Genomic DNA, 23,017 nt, shown 5'->3' on the forward strand with positions numbered 1-23,017 from the left:
CCCAACCAAGTATTGAAGATTGACATATCGTTTTGAAAGTACCATATTTTGATTGATTTGATGTGATCCTAATTTCTTTCTTTTTTTTCTGCAAAAACTGAGAAGTAAATGGTGATTTCTTCACAGTATTCTAATTTTTTGAATTCCTGTTTTCGTGGGTTTTATGAGCTGAAAGCCCAAATTATGTAAAAATAAACAAATAAATACTTGAAATCGTTTAAATTGTGGGCCCTTAATCTATAATCTATGAAAGTTTAACTCTTTGAATGGAATTATGGAAATGAAACAACTTTTCCATGATATTCTAATTTTTTGGAAAGGGTCTGTATACGATCCAGCAAAACATCACAGGCGTACACCATCGATATTTGGACACCAACGAGACAATGAGGCATCAAACTGGCAGCAGAACTGTTTCAACTTCCGGTGTTTCAGTTTTCAGAATAAAAGTTGTACTGGCAACATGTAAAGTCTTTACTTGAAACAATTTGCAAACCGTTTAAGTTACCGGAAAAAGTTGACTTTTTAAGACAGCTGTTTAAATGTAATTTGGTTTACAACTATTTGATAGCAACAGTAGACATGTAATGCAAAACTACGCAAATTACAACTGACTTTGACTGTTTCAGCGAACTTCAACAAGGCCGCTAACGTTAAACACCCCCCCCACACGCAGCAACAATTATTGTAACTTACTGTAACGTTATTCCTGAAACTGGACACTCCATATTTAGCTTAATTTAGGAACTATAACGTAAGGTAAAGGGTAATGGGCCTAAAATTACATGCTTTCATCGAATAATAGTCAACCAACGTTAGTTAGAGATGAGTTACCTGAATTAACGTAGGTCCACGGTCACTGAAATAAAACTGCGTAACGCGACCCTCCCTTCAAGGGTAACATTCAGTTAACAAGCAACTTTAACCAACACTAACTGACATTAACGTTAATGCTTAAGGTTAAGTTAAAACTAATTTAAAGTCATATGTTAGTCTCAGAGTAACAGTCACCATTGCCACAAACACATCTCGCACCTACAACTAACGGTGCCATTTGCAATTACAGCATTAGCAGGCCTAGCCTAACCGTTAGCGCCTTCAGTCCATAAAATGATGCGACTAACCAACGGCAAACCGTTATTTCATAACATTTCACAACAAAACATGTTAAGCCAAAAGACTAAAAAGAATAATATTAGAAGGCGCCGTCCAAAAACAGCTTTGGTTTAGGCATTAACTTACCTGAAATGGTCCTCGACTGCGAAAAGACGTGATTACCTGTCGACGACAGCTGATGTTCAACTTGAAATGTCCCCCTCGTCCAATAGTGTTCTCTGCCTGTCACTGCGTACCGCTCCCTCCCCCATTGGGTGGTTCAGGTTAGGGCCGAGGTTTGGGCAGGTCAAGGTGGAGGGTGGGGGGAGGGACACATTTTGGCGAGGAATCAGACTTCTGCACAACACCTAACGATAAACGTTACACAACAATGTTGTATACAAGTGACCAACAGGGGGCGGTGTTTACGTGTAAAGGTTTTCCGTGATACATTTGCTAAAAAATAAGACACTGAACATTTATGGCAATTCAAATACATTTTAATCCAACTTGGTGTTTGTTTGTTTGTTTGTTTGCTTCTTTGTTTGTTTGTTTGTTTGTTTGTTTGTTTGTTTGAAGTGACTGCAGCAGTGCAATAACTGTCTGTGCAGTTACCGTACATAACAGTTTTGTGTTTGTTTTTTGCTTAAACGTCGATGTCGACACGATTAAAAGTCGCCACGTACATTATTTTTATAGTCTATGTTAAAAGTTGCCATAGGATTTCAGTTGGTTCTTTTATTCTGAAGAATTTTAACCGGAAGTCTTCTTGGTTCACATCGGAGGCAGAAGTAATGGACGAGTATCAGACAGAAGAGGAGGTGGGTTTTATGCTTTAAACTAGTTATTGCGTGTATTTGTATCACTTAGAAACAACGCTCAGATATAACCACAAAACGATATCTTGTTTCTACGGTTTACTTTGTACCTGACACGTAATCGTTTGGCCAGAAAGTACGTTTAAAGACGAACAGACATGTCGGCTGGCTAGCTTAAACTAAACTGTTTTTTATCTTTCACCAAACAGACTGCATTCGTCGTCGATGAAGTGAGCAAAATTATAAAAGAGGTGAGCAAAATGACATGATGCCTGTCTCTTTATCCCCAGAGTTTACTTAAATTTAAGATTGAATCGACTAATTGCTACCGCTAGCTTGGAGCTTAGTGTTTAGCGACCCGTTTGTTGCTAAGGACACCAATGGTTGCTAGGCAACGTTCATATCTATAACGTCCCTAGAATACAGAAGATTTATTGTAACACCTATACAGTACAATTTTTGTGCAATATTTAGCTGATTAAGTTGTATTGTATGATGTGGATTTCATATCATTCTAAGGTTATTAAAAGGTGTTGCACTCTGTGTGATGATCAGCTCTTAACACCACTTTCCTGAAACTGTCTGTGTAGGCAGTAGAAGCAACTATAGGAGGAAATGCCTACCAGCACAGCAGAGTGAACCAGTGGACCACCAGTGTGGTGGAGCAGTGCCTCAGTCATCTCAGCAAGCTGGGGAAGCCTTTTAAATATATTGGTATGTGCCCTGCTGCAGTGTAACAATAATATTCTGATGGTTCCTAGGTTCTGAAGATGGTATTAACAGATAGTTTGTGTTTTTCTACAGTAACCTGTATCATCATGCAGAAAAATGGGGCAGGTCTGCAAACAGCCAGCACATGCTTCTGGGATAACTCCACTGATGGTAAAGTAGTAATGTTGTGTATGTACAATATTAGACTGTCAGCAACTATCAGTGTGCTTTTGATTCCTCAGCTTTCAGACACTGGTGGTCAATGACTTTAAATGTTAAATAAAGAAGTGCCACTGTCACTAAATGTATCGTGTATTACACCCAACAGGAAGCTGTTCTGTGAGATGGGAGAACAAGTCCATGTACTGTATCGTCAGTGTTTTTGGGCTGGCCATCTGAACCAACTACAGTGTACCTAGAATGTTTGAAATGTATTGGATTTTGTGTGTTATTGAGAACCTGAGTGTTGTATTTGGTCACATTGACTGTATGTTAATACACTTTTCTGCTTTTATACTAAGTGCTATTAAATAAAAACATACTATCCTGGATATACTTTGCTTTATTTACATGAGACATGACAAGAGTGCTACATGTACAGCTTTTATCTCATTAAGTAATACAAATTACTAAGAACTTCCAACATATCAGGACCCACAACAACCTCATATAACCACCGTAAACCATCGGGAACTACATTCACTCTGAAAGAATCAAAAATGTACATTAATCTCAAAGCATTTACAAATGAAAGAATCAAAAATGTACATTAATCTCAAAGCATTTACAAATTTGAGACCGCAGCCCAGTAATAAGAAATGTAAAGACAAGGCACCATCTTGATTAGAATACGTTAGGATATTATTTGTAAGGAATGGAAACACATTTGTTTGGCTGTTTTTGTCCATAACTCCAGGTTTATAAGACAAAGGAAAAGGCAGCAGATCTCACATTGTAGGCAAGGTATGGAAAGTTATGTGAGGAAAAAAAAACAACTACTTAAAATAATACGCTCTACATAAGTCAAAATATATTTGGCCAATGGTATAATTACTGTATGTGCAGGGAGAAAGAATGTGACAAATCAGTAGTCCATTTACATTAAGTTGTGTAAAATCATTTCTCAAAATCCATTCATCCATGTAGTCAGATAATACACTATCAAACATCGTCACTTACCAGTGAAATAAATTAAACTCTTAAACAAGTTCAATTACAAAGCTGCTCTTGTTACGTTATCATGGTTAAAGAAACAGACTTAAATCAAATGAAGAGGTTTGGTATTTTGTGATACCTGAGTAAGGCATATTCTTGAGTTCAGAACAAGCTCTGACAACCAAGAAGATCAGGTAGAGGACATAGAGGGCAACTACAATCAGGAGGAAGATTTTCATGCCCTGGAGAAATAACATGGGACTTAATTAAACTGCTGGGCAAATGAAGACACAAATGCACTGAATATGACAAGAATATCAAACCACCTTTGACCCAATCTGTACCATTAAAGGTAAACAGTCTCACCTCAAAGTTTTCTATGTCCACTTTATACAAATAAGTAGGGTCTTGGATTTCATTAACCCTGCAAATTCAGAGAAGAAGAGTTGATCTTTTCAGTCCTGTTGTAATTTGCAGTTTGATTCAGGCTGCTAGCACCCAGTGGGGTCAGACTTATTTCTTTTCTTTTTTTTAAATAAACTTTATTAACTTTCAATTACAAGTACAAACATCAGAATTACCAACATATAAATTAGATATAAGACAACAATACAAACCAAAATGAGAGACACATAATGAGAGAAAATGAGAAATGTCCTTCAGTCAGTGTCACATATCCAAAATGTGCCAGAGGAGGCGCTGAGATCTGTCCATTGTTTTCCTCCTCCAGAGGTCTGTGAGTATGTGCTTAACGACCAGGTCGCTGTCTATCACGGTCTGATGTATAATCATGGCACATCTTGTTTTCCATAGCTTGGCACATACAACACTGCCGATTATTTGAAACAGTTCTTTGTGATTTGGGGGCATCTGTTATACAATCTGTTATGTATGGACTCTTTGATCACAAAGAGTCCATACATAACAAATTTATAACACAAATTGAAATTCATGCCCAGACCTTTTAAAATGCTACACATCTCTTGTGCTCTATAACAGTTTATTAACAGGTGTTCTTGGGTTTCAGGCTCGGAACAGTTGATCATTGGACATTCTTTGGTGGTGATATAACAACTCCATGATACAACTGCTCTCACTGGGAGTCTGCCCACTGACATCAGCCATCTGAGGTCTCTGATGCTCTCTGGAATGGTTTTATTTTTTAATATATTTATTACTTCATTGCTATAATTATCAGATATGTATTTATATTTTATTAGCCCCCCCATATTTAAAATTATTAATTGTATTAAAAATGTGTTTGCTGGATGAACTACACCAATTAATATTCAAATTTTGGTGTTCTATTAGATAATCAGCATATATTAATTTATAATTCGACCCAGATCTGGCTCTCCCTCTCCTTTTACTCCACAAAGATTTATTACCTATCCAGTGAGCATTTCTGAGGAAGGCAGCTGATACATTTTTAACAAAAGCAACCATTAATGCAATGCCCAGGTCTACGGCCCCCAACCCCCCATATTCCTTACCTTTATACATTAGTTCTCTTTTAGTTACCTCTCTGGTGGTACCCCACACTAAATTAGCACACTGTTTGTTTAATTTCATTATCATTTTATCCGAAGGAGGAAAGATGTTAGCCAGAAAGAAGAGTTTGGACAGGATGGTTTTGATGATGTTGACTCTAGTTTTATATTATACTTTTTTACTTCTTTGAATTCAGTCAGTTTTTTCTCCCAGTTTCTTTCACTACAATCTTTACTACAGAATGTCAAACCCCAAATTGTTATTTCTTGATCAACTTGAACATTAACGTTAGGTTTGTTCCTCTCATCTCCAATCCAAACTCCCTGTTTTAATATGATTTAACTTAGCACCAGATGCTAGTTCATACAGATTTAAATGATTCGTCAACACATCCATTTCTTTTTTCTTTTTCTTTTTATAATAACAGTGACATCATCAGCGTAGGCAATTGCTGTAAACTTGGGCAGATGGCCACCACATGTACCAGAGATTAAACTCTCAGAGTTGATTATTCTAATTAAATGGCTTATGGCCAAAATGTATAAGGCAGCACTAAGAGGGCAGCCCTGTTTGACCCCTCTCTCGACCTCAAAGGGCTCAGTTAAAACACCATTTACATTTACACAGACACTTCACTTCACATAGAGACATTTAACTACATGAATAAAGGCATCAGGGAAACCATAAGTTTTCATTACAGCCCAGAGATGATCTCTGGAAATGTAATCAAAAGCTTTCTTTTGATCCAGACCTATAATAATAAATCCTTTGTCAGGTTTATACACAGTTTCTCTAAGAATACTCAGACTATCCCACATAAGTCATCCTTTATTTGCACGGGTTTGTTCTTTATCTATATTTTTTTCTAACATATTGTGTAATCTACTTATAATTATTTTAGCAAGTATCTTATCATCTGTATTCATAATAGTTATGTCTATAGTTATCCAAGTCAGTGTCATCACCTTTTTTATACAACAAACAATAAAACACCTTGATAAAATGAGTCCGCAGTCCATACAGCCGCTGTTTAAACCTTCATTAAACACCACAGTAAGAAGGTCAATTACATCATCTATATACAACTGCTAAAACTCAGTGGACAGTCTTGTCTGGACCAGGACTTTTACCAGAGTTTAACTGTTGGACTGCATTCACCACGTCATCTTTTCTGATATTACCAATAAGATCAGTGAAGGTCAGCGAGCTGTATAAAGGGACATGTTTTGACAGAATATTAACACAGTCAGCATCTATATCTATTTTTTTTAAATGCATCAGCACAAAGGTCTCTGATCACTTCTCTTTTCTACCTTTCACCATGGACAGTATCACCAAAATTATTTTTTATAGATTTAATAGCTGTACTTTGTGATTTAAATAAGTCATTGTTATGTTTATCTAGTTGCAATTTAATATCTGACAGTGTCTTCCTTAATAGATCTTTCCTTCTTCTGTTTAAGACTAATATATTTCTTCATTAATGTATCATAATTTATATTTTTAACTACATTTATTTGTCTACATTTGTATTTAAAGAAATCTTTTATTCTATGTTTTAATATTTCCCATAATTTATATCAGATTTGGTTAGAGTTTTTAGTTGTATTGTTGTTTCAGTTCTATTAATAAATCTGTATGTTTTAAACACTGAGTATTTAGTTTCCAGAAACCTCTGTTAGTGGAGGTTCCACATGACTGATAGGTTTTCACTACGAAGTGATCAGAGAAGTCATTAAAAACAGTTGAATAATGAGTTTTAAAATGTGAAGACACATAAATTCTATCTATTCGAGTTTTGGTTTTAGTGTCAAACCTTGTAAAATAAAGTCCAGAAGGATGAACAGCTCTACATACATCTATCAACTTAGCTTCATTACAGATTTCTAAGAGTTTACCTTCTGGGCTCAGTTTAAATGCTGTTGTGCTGCACCTGTCATTTTCATCCGTTACTGTATTAAAATCTCCACATAAAATAATTCTATATCCAACCAATATCAATTCTCTAAGTCTTTTAAATAACTGGACTTTCTTACAAGCATCTGGCGCAGTATACAGGTTAGTAGTAGTATATTTTTCACCGATAATAACAATCCAGCATCAGTAGTCTTCCCTGAGATAATATCTCTTCTTCTAATTATGTTAACATCATGATTTCTGAAAAATATACCAACACCATCAGCTTTACTTTCACCTACAGATATTACACATTTCTCTTTTTGCCACAATTTACTAACATCATCAACATCATTGTTCGTATTCAGTCTCAGTTCTTGAGTACATAAGATGTCAAAGTCAGTATTAAGTAGATATTCAATTTTGTCCTTTCTTAATGACATCGTCTGAATACCACGAGCATTCCAGGTGGCATCTTTAAGAAAATTCATGGTAAGAGTTGATGTCAGTCCTAAGATGTAGGCTTGTCATCAAGCAGGAATGTGCAGACCTTAAGCCCGTCAGGCTGTAGGACCAAGTGCTGGTGACGGGGCTGTTGTGGTTGGTCTGCTGGCTGGCTGCAGGGCTGCTGATGTTGATGTTGAAGGGCTTTCTTAGAGTTGCGCTGCTTGGTGGTGGACTCTCTGGAGCGCTGCTGCTGAGCAGTAGACTGAGGGCGGGGCTGCTGCTGACGGTGTGCCGGCTGACTACTGGGCTGCTGCTGCTGCTGGACAAGTGGAATGTCGGGCTGCTCAGCGATTGGCTGGAGGGTCCGCTGCTGCTCGTCTGACAACAGGCCGGGCAGCCACTGCAGTGTTGGCAATAGACCTGGCTGCTTTGGTGCTCTTGCTTTATTAGTATAGCAGTTTGAGCAGGCGAAAAAGGTGTGACCTGTTCCTCTGCACAGGCTGCACAAGCCTTCTGCTGTACAGTCTTTGGCCTTGTGAAGCAGCTGGATGATTGTCTCGGGTAGATGATGCGACTGTTGTACGGTCCCAGAGAGATGGAACTTGGTATTTCAATATTTTGTTTGGTTCTGTCTTTGTGCATCTTGACCTTGTACTTTCTGACTCCGTACCAGATGCCAAACCTATCCAGTGATTTAGTGCAATGTAGAATAGTGCAGTAAGCAGAGGTCTATGTCGTGGTGAAACAGCTGCCACCAATGATAGTTCTGGGTAACAACAGGGGCTACATTCACTACCAGGGCCTGCCTAAGCTCTGCCGCAAATGTGGTGAATATGGGCACCTGGCAGAAGCGTGCAAGCAAATCATTTGTGGTAAATGTAGAGAAAATGGACACGCTTTTGAGGAATGTACCAATGGCGGAAAATACAATCTCTGTGGGGAAACCAACCACCTCTTCAGAGACTGCCCCATGTCTTTTGCCAACAAAATGAAAGCAGTGAAGCAACCAAAAAATGCACAGAATGGTAGACAAAATGATGAGTTTACAGAGCTATTTGAAGAGGCTGGGCTGTAAAATTCAAATCTCCCGCCAAATCCTGTGATTGGAGAACAGGGATCAGGTGAAGTGGGAGAAAAGGAGGGGCCTGCAATCGCCCCACCAGTGAAAAGTGTGGAAGAGGTTGGGGTGATGCAGGCAGAGGGCGGAGCTAGCACAGACCATAAAATTGATAGTGAGGATGCTACCCTCCCCAATGCCCAGCAGGCCAAGAGGCCTATATCAGAATTGTCCTCTGACTCACCTGTGGTTTCAGAGAAGAAGGGAAAAGCTACTACTCAGACAGTTCATCTGTGGAGGAACCCAGAGTCTTCCCTTCCGATTCTCCAAATGAGGTCTAATTTTTAACCATAGCTCTGCAATCAACCCCTAAAGACTCAAAACTTAACGCAAACCTGCGTCAGAGACCAACTCCAAGAGTCCGAAAGGGAAATGGAGTTCGATCCCGTCACCTTTCACCCATTAGAGTGAAGGAAGAGCTCCATTCACACAAATGTGACTAAATGTCTTTTTGAAGATATTGTTATAACATTAAAGTGTCTCTTAGTCTTTTAAAATCTCATACTTGTTATTTTTAACCATACTTACGACTCTCACCTTCTCTACTATCAATGTGAGAAGCATAAAGTCGAGAGTTAGAGCTCAGACTGTTTTATCCTGTCTTAACGCTTTTAAGTCAGATGTGTTTTTAATACAAGAATGAGGCCTACCATTTTAAACCACTACAGAGAATGGGAGAATTTATGGCCAAGAACATCAATCTGGAGCAGATCAAATGAAAGCTAAAATGATGGAGTGGCCATTTTGATCAAAAATCCTCTCGGCTTAGTGAAAGGCAGCACTGTGGTGAGAAATGGCCGGGCACTTTTAGCACTCTTGACTTGTATGGGAAAGGATTTTAATATCTTAAATATTTATGGCTTTAATGATAAAAATGACAGGTATGACCTTTTAGAAGACTTGCAGTCTGGTCAGTCTGATGGCACCAGAGCCTCTTGCATAGATTACATTTTATCCCGTGATTGCCCACCAGCCGATGCTAGATTAACACCTGTTTTCTTTTCCGAACACGCAATGCTATCCTTCACCCTATCACTACCTTCTGGTGTGACTTCAGGAAGTGGTCTGTGGAAAATCAACTGCTCCCTTCTAGAAGATAGGGAGTTAGACAGTACAGGGAGCAGTACAGAGAGTGGCAGACCCTTCAAGACTTTTACGATACACGTGCACACTGGTGGGAAATGGTGAAGGGACGGACCCCGACTTTCTTTAGACAGGCAGGTGAGAGAGAAAAAAAAAGAGGGACGACAGACTCATGTTGGGACTGCAAAAACGACTTCAGAGATATTTTAACCTAAACCAACAAGGGATAGATTTTAAAGAAGAAATAAAAGTTAAAAAAGAGATGTCGGTTTTAGCAGAAATGAAAAACAAGGGTGTAATTGTAAGAAGCAGGGAAAGGGAGATAAAAGAAGGGGAGAAGCGCACCTTTTTCAGAAAATTGTAAATAAAGGGGTGAACATTTTAAAACAGAAAACAGAAAATGTGTGCACTGCGGAAACAACAGAAGAAATTAAAACAAACATAGAACCATTTTATAAAGAACTATTTGGAAATGACTGAAGTTTTAAAATTCACTGAACACAGAGTGGAGGACAGTGTGCTTTTAACCCAAGATTTTACACTTTTAGAGTTAAAAAAAAGAGTTTTAAAGCAGAGAAGTCTCCAGGACAAGATACGCTTCCCTTGGAATTTTATCTGACTTTTTGGGACATTTTAGCACCTGACTTACTCGCTGTTTTTATGGAATTTGAAATACCTGACCGACTTCCTGGCAGTTTTAGAATGGGGATAGTGACTCTACTCAAAGACAAATACAAGACTGACCTAAAGAACTGGAGACCTATCACGCTTTTAAATCTTAACTGTAAACTTTTTAGCAAACTTTTATCATTACAAATGACTTTGTTTTTAGAAGACTTGATTCACCCGGATCAAGCCTGTGCCATCCCGGGGAGGAAGTTCACCAACAGCCTCATACTAATCTGGGACGCCATCAGTTATGCGAGAGACAGAAACATCCAGCTAGTAGTCCTATATTTAGACTTTGAGAAAGCCTTTGATCGGGTTTACACCAGTACCTTTTCCAGGTACTGCAAAAAATGGGGTTCCCAAAGAGGTTTATAGCTTGGGTGGGGTTGCTGTATCGGGGCATTACCAGCAAATTCGTTGTTAACAGGCATCTCACAAAAGCAGTCAATATAAACTGCGGTGGCATCAAGTTTACAGTCCTTAATAATGTTTTGGAGTGTATACGAACTGGCATCAAGTTTTACAGAGGATGTTGATCTTCTGCCTGCTATATCTACAATGCAGTTTAAGTCATCTCCAATAATGACTTCCTTCCCACAGTGAATCAAAGTTTGAATGGTGTGTAGTACCACTTGACGATCTTGAGTCTCAGTGGGGCAGTAAACATTTATAACTCTGAATCTAGTTCCTCCTCCTTCTATATCCACCAACATTAGTCTTCCATCTATAACCCTCTCAACCCTCTGGATGTGAAACTGAAAAGGTTGAAAAGGATTGCCAACCCTTAAGCTCTATTTTTATTGTCCTCTGACCACACTGACTGTCCATGTGTCCATCTGTTTTCATACAGTTTGTAATTTTCTTTGAAGGCAATAGAACACTCCTGAAGAAGAAATATGTCCCCTCCACCTCTATGTAGAAAAATGAAAAACGGACTGACATTTTACAGGGTCATTTAGGCCTCTGGTGTTAATGGTGACAATCTTAAAGGGTGACATTATTGGTTTTACGTGGTAAGAGAGATCCAGAGTCTACAGAAAAAGAGAACCTCAAACCATCGGGGGAGACCTGTCTTTTTTCTTTTTCTTCTTCTTTTGTGATGTCCAGTTCCCCTCCACCTCTTTTACGCCACCAATCATTTGAGTGGCCTAGAAAAGGGGAAGAGGTGGACAAGGGGTCAGACCACACCTCTGGATCCAGACCTGATATGGAGGAGTCCTCTGATGCCTCCTGGGGCCGCTTTCAAGATAGTGTACCAGCCAGGGGGGTATCTGAGGGCATAGGGGAGGAGGGAAGCACACCTGTGTCCCCAGCTGGAGCCTGACTGACCAGATGCAGGGTGCTGACAGTGCCATCAGGGGAGGGTAAGTCTGCCAACATAAAATCTAGGAGATCTCTACAGTCCTTGGATGACACTGGGCCAGGTTGGCCAGCTGGGAGGTCCTCCTGGGAATGCTGTATCTCCTGGGGGCCTGGAGTTGGTCGGTCTAGGTCTATCTAGGTGGTGATCTGTGGGGCTGGAAAGCCTGCTGTTCCAGGTTGCTCTGGGTTGTTGTCTTGGTGGGTTGATCCCTGCTGGTCTGCCTCACTGGTAGATTACAGATGGGCTTGAGGTTCCTCCGATGGTGAAGGCTCCTGATGGTCAAAACATATGTTTGACTGTCAGGCTCTGTTTGCATAAGACTCAGGGCAACTCCTGAATGTATGGGTATCTGACCTGCAGACAGGGCCAGCCCTGGACATCTGGGGGCCCTGAGCAGGATAAGCTCCGGGGGCCCTACCTTGCCAAAAACAGACAGTTAAGGATACACAAAACCAGATACCGCATGCAATAATAAACCTTATGCATTAAATTTTTACCTCTATTAACATGATGGGCCGTAGTTTACTACTACACTCACTCACTGAAGAATAGATGTTGGGTGACTTTGATCAGCAGTTTTACCTGGATCTGAGGAGTAAAATCATTTGGAAAAGCTTTAGTAATTACGTTGTTTTTTGTACACAACTTAATTTTCCAAGAAAGACATCCACAATTTGGCAGCAAACATGAAACTTACCAAATGCATCACTGGAACCAGTCCCAGGGGCTGAAGATGAGTCAGCTTCAGTGTGGGATGATGATGGGCCTGGTAGGAAAAAAACAAGAAGATTTAACGTTAACATTTTTTTTTTAAATTTGGATTCTCTTACTTTATATCAGTATCTTAATTATTATATCTAAAAATCATAAATAAGTTAAAATTGCTGTAAACAAAGACATTTTTAATTTCCTGTTGGAAATATAGTTTATGTACCAGGAACATCTGTTGATGTGTCCTCTGTGGATGAACCAGGAGTTGGAGTATTGTCATCTCCAGCTGCATGCATAACATTAAGAGTAGATAAAACATAAGCAATTACACCAGGTAACATCCACGAACAAGATGACAACAAAGTGAACAGAAATTTTAAAACATTTTCACTTCCCAGTGCTTTCATCCTCTCTGGTTCCACCACCACCAAAACATTTGAATATTGCTCCTTCTGAAAAAGTGATATATTAATTACTTTATTTATTTCAATAGAAATGACTGTAAACACAAAATAATGCTAAAAGAATATTTATGTAGTGGTAACTAATATCATTTACCAATACAGCTTCAGTTTAGTATGATTTTTTAAAAACCTTTCATACTGTTCATATTCTGACCTTCACAGTATGGAGCAGGTAGTTTTTGATCCTTTATCATTAGACACTATCAAGAAATATGAGCCACAGATGTGTTGTGCATCCCAAACAACGCTGCTGTTAATTTTTCCATGAATTATATTGAAAGTGAAGGATATAACAACCTTGCTGAATGTTAGGTTTCACCATAATCATTTGAAACTCTACACTCTGAGTTCATTAGTCAAACAAACAAACAAACAAACAAACTGGTCTGTAAATTTTGAACAGACACTCTAAAAACACGTATGGCACATACTAACATAATCACCCATTCTGGTAAGTGACAAACGTTGCTTTACTTGACTTTACCTTGAGCTTGTTTATTTGCCTCAAGCTTGTTTATTTGCCTCTTCGACCTTTTTTTTTCTTCCTCTCTCCGCTCCTGAGAGATATGCCCGCCTCAACATCTTCGTATGCAGTACTCCGCATGCTCCGTTCAGTGAACGGCACCTGCCCCCAGTCCGTAGGGTCCCCACCCTGCTACAGGTCACGTTATGCATGTTGACGATTGATGTTGACTCAATAGTCATCGTTGCCAGATTTTTATTAAGCAAACATGAATATCCTCACATTCCTCCCTATGAACAAGTAGGTTGCAGTTTATTGTAAATAAGGGGGTTGCCAGGTCTGCGCAGGTGTGAGACAGTCAATTCAGTTTACCATGCATCCATCTGGGGGGCCCCTAGTGGCCGCGGGGCCCTAAGCAGCCGCTTAATTCGCTTATAGGGAGGGCTGGCTCTGCCCGTAGAGGTTTCATTTCATAGGCCGGTCACCATGTCTGTGTTGTGGGCTGTACTTCTGCAGTTTCTACAGAGGGTGGCACTGCAGTTGGCTACAAGGTGAGATGAACAGCCACACTTCCTGCAGGTCTTTGGTTGCCCAGCATAAAACACATGGCCCCTAATTGGTCCCAGCTGGATGGTGGAAGGCAGGTGGTGAAGTCAATCTGCGTTAACTTCTCTCCTCAGCCGCACATAAAAACACCTGGCCCCAGTTCTAATTCCATCCTCGTCCCTCATTTCCATGCTTCGTAAAAAGGTACAATGAAAAGACAACCATGTGGCTATGTCTTCAGTTGCAACCTTTTCAGAGTACATGATCACACAGTCACTATTTTTGGTTCCCTCTCTGAAAGTGGGATCAGAAGAACTTTACTGAGTCTTGGACTGTCCTTTTTCTGGTGAAAACACTCCAGGAATTGCTCAAACAAGCTGTAAATTGTGAAGATTACCTCAAAAATCTTCTTTCCAGGCAGGGAAAACACATAGTCCAGTTAAGGAGGGCTAAATTCTGTCTGGATGATGCTCTAGAGGTGATCCATTTCCAGGTCATCCTGAAGTTGAAACAGAACTCCATTCCTTCTGCAACCAGTAGTTGTCATTCCAAAGACCATGATTTCATTACACCAGTGGCAGAGAAAGGCAGGATGTGACTAGGAGTGGTACCTGATAAGAGAAAATACCATTATCCACAAGGCACACACAGGGCACTCATTCACAGCCATACAATAATAACTGATGGTGTTGACTATACAGCAATTACCAAAACCACACACTATAAAGGCTCTGATAATCTACAGGGGCCGGTTGCACCAACTGGTCTTAAGCCTGGTCTTAAGCTAAGTCAGTCGTAACTTGGCATTCTAAGTCCGACCTTATAGTTACGCCGGTTGCACCAACAGGGCGTAAGCCTTCTTCTCACTAAGACCGGGCGTAAATCTTACGCCTAGTCAAGAGCAGGCGTAAGGTCATTATCAAACTGCTCTCATGCGCTCTAGAGCGCAGAGAGCGCAACTTGTTTATGGCACGTCTCATCCACCATCTGTATACGAGCGGGCATTTAGACGGGAAAGGGTAATTAGGGACAGAGGCAATTGGACATAGCCTATATAATGACGAGGAGCTGATTGAGAGGTTTCACTTCGGTAGGAGAGATCAGTTTGAACTTATTGAAGAGCTGTCATCAGATTTACAGTTTGTGTTGGGCTGCAACGCAGCACTACCACCAGCCTTCCCACCAGGGAGGGGAATCCTCCCCAAATACGTCAACAATGATGTCACTGTAAATTGAGATTTTCGGGGAGGACCCCCGCCAGTTGGATGATTTTTTTTGGAGGAGATGTATTTTTTGCCTTGCTGAGAAGATCTTTCCACTTCTTCCTCATGTCAGCCTCTGTATGAAGGCAGCCAGAGTCTGAACACGTATTGATGTGCCCCGTTATCTCTGCCCATACCGACTGTTTTTCTTAATTGTGATACGTCTCTCTGCTGGCTGTACAGCTTGATTAATTTTCTAATTTCAGTGTTGGTAAAGTTTTTCGTTGATCCTTCATGTTTTCTTCAAATCTTAAACTGTAAATAAACTGTCAACACAGATGAGAGGGGCTGTCAACTGTCAATTGTCATCTGTCAAGCACACGGGGTGATTCAGCGGCGCGTCATTTAACGTCACCGGACTCCTCTAGGCAGGCCGCGTGGGGCATTCCGGGGGCATTCACATGGACGCGCACAGCTAAAACCAGCGTAGCTAAGACCAGGCGTAAGCCCTGTTCGTGCAACCGGCGTAAGTCCACTCCTTAAGACTGGTCTTAACAAAGACCATCTTAGGAGTTACAACCAGGCTTGGTAAAGACCAGTTGGTGCAACCGGCCCCAGGACACTAATATACAACACTTTTGTAATGAGACTGACAAATTTTATTCACATTTTACTTGACAAGAATCGGCACATATCTCATCATGTTATGCTGTATATCAATATTAAAAGCTGCCCTACATAACCAGATTATCCATTAATTTCCAATAAATGAGCTAAAAACCTGAGCGAGTTCACACCAGACAAAACTAAATTAAACTGCAATCAAATGTTGTTTGATCTGCATTTTTTAAAAATCAGTGGAAAGAGTGAAAAATACATTTGTCTCCTCACATTCAGCTCACATTACAGACACTTTGTGATTCTCTGTTTGACCTGCTGCTGATGGGCAACTGACGTTCTGCTGCTGCCACCTGTTGGTCTCGAGCGTGAACAACACTCACTCAGTACGTTTACATGCAGCTTGAGAAACTCCAATGATTGGCTTTGGCATTCTACACATGCACCACTTTTTCTTTCACGGGCTTTCACCTGGAGGAAGAAGAAAGAGATGACGTAGTAGCAGTCCCTGAAAAACAAACACCGTGGCGATCGAGAAGCAGAAGAAGCACTTTTAGACGGACGAGGAAACTACATTCATGCTCCGACAGCTAAAGGAGCAAAACATCTTCTGCATGTGTAGTCAGACAGGACGAGAGGTCCAACATGACTGATTAGCAGAGCTATGAGCTTAGCTCGACGACTGCGTGCATGTGAACGCACCGAGTGTTTATTCAACATTTAGAACATGGCACTCTTAAATACTTGATTCTGATTGTTCAATCAACAAAATTCACCGCTGCTCTGCTGCTCCGTTGCTAGGGACGCCATAGCAACAGCCTTAGACTGAGGAGCATCAAAATCAGTTAACATTAGTCCACACCAGGCAAATAGGATCAGAGTGGCAAAACGCAGCATTTTCAGGACATCACTTCTTACATTTTTGGAGAGGACAAAACGCTTGATGTTTGGCTAAAAAAATGACATGTCCCCAGCAAAAAAAAACACAGCATGGGCCATCAACGTGCTAAAAGACTGGTTAGAGGAGAGAAAAATGGAAACTGATCTTGAAATTTATGATGCCAAGCGCCTAAATCAGGTACTGAGGTCCTTTTATCCATCAGTACAAAATTCTACCGGTAAACCATACTCTGTCGCCAGCTATGTCTCTCTCAGATCTGGGATATCCCGTCACTTCTCCAAATTCGACACCTTAAAAAGTCCCTCTTTCACATCCAGCAACGGGGTGTTCAAATCAGTGATCAAAACCCTCCGCAAAAACGGGCAAGATGTGAGCGAGCACCATCCCCCCATCTCAGCCTCAGACTTACTGCTCATCAGGTCATCAGCAGCGTTGTCACCAACCACAGCCAGCGGGCTGGTAAAGAGAGTGTGGTTTGAGGTCTAGCTCCATCTAGCCAGACGTGGCAGAGAGGGGAACCGTGACCTGACGAGGGATGAATTTAAGCTAAGTCGGATAAAAATAGAGTGGAGTATTTTAACCTTTCCCACAACCCCCCAAAATGAAATATCACAAAGATCCCAGAGATACTTACCTGACAGGGGAGATACCATTATCAAGAAGGTTTCTCACCTGTGTCAGTGTATGAACTTTGTCATGGTCGTGCGGTGTAAGGGGCATGGCCAGGGTATGAAATTAACAAAATATTTTGGGGGCAATTTTGGCCCCCGGAACATGGCTTTTGGGGGCATTCTTGGATAAACTGCGGGCCAAATGGCCCATGGCCCTTGCTAATTTCTGACACTGGGCATGGCAAGTTCTTGGTAGGACACCATACCCTGCGCCATGGTGGTACCCACAACTTCAAGACGGAATGCTGTCCGGTTTGGACTGCTGAATGGCCTGGAGATGGACAGGCTGCAGTTTAGCAGACTGGTGGTCCAGAAAGAGTTGGGTTTCTTGCCCCAACAACTTGATTATGTGTTCGCTCTGCATGGAAAGAGGACCTTTGAAGTAATCTTCACCACATTTCTCCTCTTTGAACAGTGCCTTGAACGCTTTGAGCAGAGGAAAGTCAACAACCCCAGACTGGCCAACATTGACTCTCAGAGAGGGAACCCATAGCAGTCACAGTTCTCATGTACTCAGAGGGGGGGGGGCTTCAACACCTGCCTTCTATCATCCAGTTGGGGCCCAACAGGGGCTACATCTTCTATGCAGGGCAACCAAAGACCTGCAGGAAGTGTGGCTCCACTCGACATCTGGCTGCCGACTGCAACATCACATTCTGCGGGTACTGTCAAAGCACTGAACATACCACCAAAGACTGTGACCAGCCAACAAGGTGCAACCTCTGCAGCTCTAGTAGCCACACTTTCCGAAGCTGCCCCCGGTCTTACGCCAACTGTGCTAGACATCCCACGTCTACAGTTGACACTGAGTTTCCACCAGCAGAGGAGCGGCCAGCCCCGGAGGGACCCGACCCCACTGACAAGACTCAGCCAGGGCCAGCAGGTCAAGAGCAACCACGCCCTCAGACCCGGGTGCCACCAGCACCGACCTATGACCAGGCACTAACCCAGGCAACCCTAGCTTCGACCAACAACCATGTCACCTCTGAGTCAACCATCCGCCAAGACCTACAGGCAGCGCTCTTCCCCCAAGAGGCAGAGTCTGATGAAGTGACTGGCGAGGAGTCCGGAGGTGAGACGGGGGCCAAGGAGGATGAGGAGGAGGTGATCTATTCAAGCCAGGCAACATTGGAGCTCCAGACAGGCAGGTGTCTTCCTGGGGAGTTCAAACCCATTGAGGAGGTACATCCGAACCGGCGGGGACTGCTGGTAACTGAACAAGAGAGGACCGTCTCCCAGGTGATGCGGCAGCTCCAGGAGGACCTGCTACACGGCCAACCAGACTCAGCCCCTGAGGAGTGCCACCCACCCAGTGCCACACCATCTGACTGCAGAGACCTCCGAGACCTCCTAGACCTAGGCCTCCAAGACCTGTCCTCCCCGGGTGGTGCTGCAAGCTCTTCCATCCCCTCCTTGTCCACCGAGAGCACACCACCTTTGAAACGGCCCAAGGGGATCTCAGGGACCCCCTCCATCAACGTCCCAGATGTAGAGGTATGGTCCAACGCCCCACCCCCCTCTACCCCCTTTCTAGACCTCGAGGCTCTGTCTGCCTTTTCTGCAACCACACATATGGGTGGTTCCCGAAAAGAAAAGAAGAAAAGGAAGAAGCAGAAACTAGTCTGTGCTTGAATAGCTTGAATCTGTATAATTTCTCATGCTAAGCTGCCCCCTGACCCCTGCACTCCACTTTCTTCTCTCCATGACTTCTCTCTCTGTTGCTTCACTCAACACCAGAGGGCTGAATGATCCCCTAAAATGTCTTTCAGTCTTTACCTTCCTACAAGCAGAGCCTAGTAACATCTTCATGGTACAAGAGTGTAATATCCCATAGAGAGATAATTATAGAGAATTTGAAGAAAGATGGACTTATGGACAATCAGTGTGGTCTGGTGACAACCAAAATAGGTCATCTGGGGTCGGGATCCTTTTTAAAGGTCCTAACTTTAATGTGCAAAAGGTACAGTACATCAGGGATGGGAGGATTTTGTATGTATGGCAAACAACAAAGCCCCGGGGTCAGAGGGCTTGCCGAAAGAATTCTATGTGACCATTTGGGAAGAATTAAAGGGCCCGCTTCTTGAAATGTTCAACGAGAGTTTGAGTATTGGAACATTATAATCCCTTAGAGAAGGCTCCATCACTCTCTTGTTCAAAAAGGGAAACAAAAAAGATATAATAAATTGGCGCCCCCTCACACTATTTGGGGTTGACCGCAAAATTTTAGCTAAAGCCCTTTTCTTCTGTTTACACTAAGTAATAGATCAGAATGTAGGAGTAGAACAGACTTGTGTAGTATCAGGCCAAAGTATGGGTGACAGTCTCGCCCTGGTGCGAGACTCTTATCTGTATGCAGTAGACCGCAAGCTTCCTCTCTGTATATCAGGCCTAGACTTAGAAAAGGCTTTTGATAAAATTAACCATGATTATTTTAAAAGAGTTTTGGTTTTGGTCCTCAGCTGAGGGCCTGGATCAACCTGTTGTATGTTAACTGTTGTAGTAAGGTTATTGTGAATGGCACTCATACTGCTCCCTTTAAGGTACAGGGTGGGATTCGACAAGGTTGCCCTCTAGCTGTCATTTTGTTTATTCTTGCAATAGAGCCTCTTGCTTGTGCTATCAAACAGGATCCCTCTATCCACGGCCTGCTTGTTCCTGGGAGTGGAGGGAGGGAAGCCAAAGTGTCACTGTACATGGACGATTTGAGTATTTTATGCTGTGATAACAGATCTGTTTTTAATAGTCTCAGATAGTGCGATCTCTTCTCTCGTGCCTCTAGGGCTAAACTAAACAGGGCCAAGAGTGAGATCTTATATCTGAATTGGTGGGAGGGTAAATTGGATCTTGGCCTGGAGGAAAAAACAGACAGAATAAAACTACTAGGGACTGAGATAGGGAGGGAGATGGAAATGGTAAATTGGGAACAAAGGCTCCCCAGAATAAAAGGGAAACTGTGCAGCTGGGAACAAAGAGATCTCACCATCACAGGGAAGGCAATGTTCCAATTTATATGGGGTTCCCAACAGGAATTGCTAAAAAGACAAATAATGTACAAGCCTCTGAACAAAGGAGGAAAGGCAGTACCTGACTTCTGTGCCAAACTTGATGCTTTGTTTCTTCTTCCTATTGTCAATGCTGTGTTGAGTGATAATGCCAGTCTATGGTGTAATTTTGCAAGACTTTGGGTGGGTCATGGGATTTTAGCTGGAATGGGTAGAAGGATCCCTCTTGAAACCCCCCATGCAGAGACGAGGCTGGCCTTGTATGAAAAAGCTTTGACAATCTTCAAATCTGCAAAATTGGAACAGTTTCAATCAGGAGGTATCTACAGAAAAAACATAGAGGAGAGACTTTCTACCCATTCCTTGGGCCTTGTTCCAGTGGGAATTTTTGTAGAGACAAAGTGTACCCAGATCTGGAAAAATGTAAACTGCAAATCACTTTTTAACAGACATAAAGATCTGGCCTGGAAGGCGGTTCATGGCTGCCTCCAGACCAGAGCCCTTCTGTATAGAAGGAGATGCACCAGAAGCCCAGTGTGTCCTAGATCAAACTGGCATGTGGATGAATCTGTAATCCATCTCTTTTGGGCCTGTCCATTTGCACAAAGAGTGTGGGGAATTGTTAACACATGGCTTATAGACTTGCATAGGAGTCCTGATGCTGATGATATATTGTATGGTGATATGGACCCAAAAGAAACCGGTAAAGATGTAAAATGGTGGACGGCTATTAACTGCATTAAAGATGGAATATGGAAATGTAGAAATCTGTTAGCATTTAAGAATGTCTATAAATCCCCAGAATCTGCTGTGAAGATTGCTTTCACATTAGTCAAAGACTACATACACATAGACAAAAAGAAACACAGCTGTGATCAACTTATTATATTGTGGAAAACTCAAAATGTTTTTATTAGAAAGTTAGTGTGTGATGTAATTTAACAATCTTGTAAACTTGTATTGTACCTCGATCTTTGTGCCTGCTTTGAAAAGTTTACTGTTGTATTAGTAAAAATGTAAAATTGGGGAAAAGTAATTTAAATGAAAAAGATATGTTTTTTAAAAATGTTCCCTTTGCCATTATCTACTGTAACTGTAAATATCATGTATTGATTCACCTTTGACATTTATTAATAAAGCGCCTAAAAATTGAAAAATTTAAAATTGACAAAGATCCCAGAGATCCATGCAAACAAATTTACAGAGGATGCATATTTGGAGAGCCACAAAACCCAAATTGTCCCATCAAATTTATTAAATATTTATCTCTTTGCCCCCCTGATGCTTAATCATTTTACCTGCACCTGCTTAAAAAAGATCAACAGAGAGGCTGTGGTACTCTCGGGAGCCCATGGGCCACAACTGGCTCAGGCAAATGCTGCCCAGAATCAGCAAGGCTGCCGGGCTCTCTCGAAGATACACTAACCACAGCCTGAGGGCCACGGCTGTGCAGTTGCTCTCCCAAGCTGGCCTGGAGAGCAGGGAGATCATGTCAGTCACTGGCCATAAATGTGAGGGCAGCCTTTGCAGCTACTGGGCACCCAGCATCTCTGACCGGGAGAAGTGGAGTAAAAAATCCTCTCCTCCTCCAGAAAACAGCAGCAGTTTGTCTGGTGAACGCCTCTCCTCTGTCACTAAACTGCCAGCAATTTAATAATACTGATGCCAGTTGTAACATTTGTAACAATTGTGTTTTCAGGTACAGCAAATGACGCGGTGGAAGGAGAGGAAGAAAAAACAATCAACATCAACGTCCTAAAACATTCTCCCTCTCTCACTTCACAATAAACGGAAACGTCCAATTCAATATTAATTATCATTAGGCTGCCGTTGCCATGGATACAGAGTACAGACACATTGATGTTTGCAAATTTTGAATCAATAAAATGTGCTTTAATCATTATTTTGTGTCACATCACTGAATGTTTTAGTAGTAAGCCATGTTCTAATAAAATAACTCCCTTCAGGGGATTGGAACCCTTCCAATCTCGTTAGGAGTTATTTTTCAACAGTCACCAGCTCACTATACATTATCCCTTACGGAGCCTATCTCTATGTTTCTCTGTGTGAAACTAATGGAATGGATTGAAATGAATACAATAATGTGACAGAAATCACTGCTCCTTTTAAAAGCCGAGGGTGATTAAGTTACACAACACGACAATACCAGGCCAGTTTGAGCATCTGTTCAGGAAAAAACAAATACGTTCATGCTTTTCTCACATGTGAAAATTAAGTGTGAACACAGCACTTCTCCATTTACAGTCTCCTGACTCACTCAACAGGTACTGGTTCCATTCAGTTTCCAGTGAGATACATGTGACGACCACTTTGCAGTCTCCTGCAATTACAAGGAAAAGTACAGACATTGTAGAAAAGCTCAAAGACACCAAAATTTCCAAACAAAAGTTTAAGAAATGTGCAACTTACATCATAACATGTGAGTTTAGGAAGCTTGCGCCTCACATTTACAGTGAATACATTTGGCCAAGAGATGCTAGCACTATAGCATCTCTCCTAGAAAATAATCTTTATATTGTACAGTCAGAATGGGGAGGGGGGCACCGTTCCTGGAAGCACTGCAATACCTGGAC

The 23,017-nt window shown here is 41.6% G+C and overlaps 1 protein-coding gene and 1 long non-coding RNA gene across 2 annotated transcripts; one reads left to right on the forward strand and one right to left on the reverse strand.

The window, feature by feature from the left end:
• Window positions 1-1,825: 1,825 nt before the first annotated feature.
• LOC126398386 (dynein light chain Tctex-type 1) lies at window positions 1,826-3,175 on the forward strand. The gene is made up of 5 exons (XM_050057682.1): window positions 1,826-1,916; window positions 2,123-2,164; window positions 2,504-2,627; window positions 2,718-2,795; window positions 2,953-3,175. The coding sequence occupies exons 1-5, from the start codon at window positions 1,890-1,892 to the stop codon at window positions 3,021-3,023; spliced, it is 342 nt and encodes a 113-aa protein (XP_049913639.1). The 5' UTR covers window positions 1,826-1,889; the 3' UTR covers window positions 3,024-3,175.
• Window positions 3,176-3,574: 399 nt separating this feature from the next.
• Window positions 3,575-22,767, reverse strand: LOC126398388 (uncharacterized). Its single transcript, XR_007570773.1, has 7 exons — window positions 22,647-22,767; window positions 13,505-14,640; window positions 12,780-13,008; window positions 12,543-12,611; window positions 12,343-12,433; window positions 12,200-12,263; window positions 3,575-12,117 (listed from the first exon to the last, which is right to left on the reverse strand). It is a non-coding gene; the product is annotated as an uncharacterized LOC126398388 (long non-coding RNA).
• Between the last annotated feature and the right edge of the window lie 250 nt (window positions 22,768-23,017).

This window comes from Epinephelus moara, chromosome 12 (genome assembly GCF_006386435.1).
Source record: "Epinephelus moara isolate mb chromosome 12, YSFRI_EMoa_1.0, whole genome shotgun sequence".
NCBI lineage: Eukaryota > Metazoa > Chordata > Actinopteri > Perciformes > Serranidae > Epinephelus > Epinephelus moara.

Excerpts from the sequence above, each read along its gene's own strand:
- LOC126398386 (XM_050057682.1), top strand. The coding sequence starts at position 1,890 with ATGGACGAGTATCAGACAGAAGAGGAG. Across the intron at positions 2,628-2,717 it reads GAAGCCTTTTAAATATATTG|TAACCTGTATCATCATGCAG; the intron begins GTATGTGCCCTG and ends GTTTTTCTACAG. Across the intron at positions 2,796-2,952 it reads CTGGGATAACTCCACTGATG|GAAGCTGTTCTGTGAGATGG; the intron begins GTAAAGTAGTAA and ends TACACCCAACAG.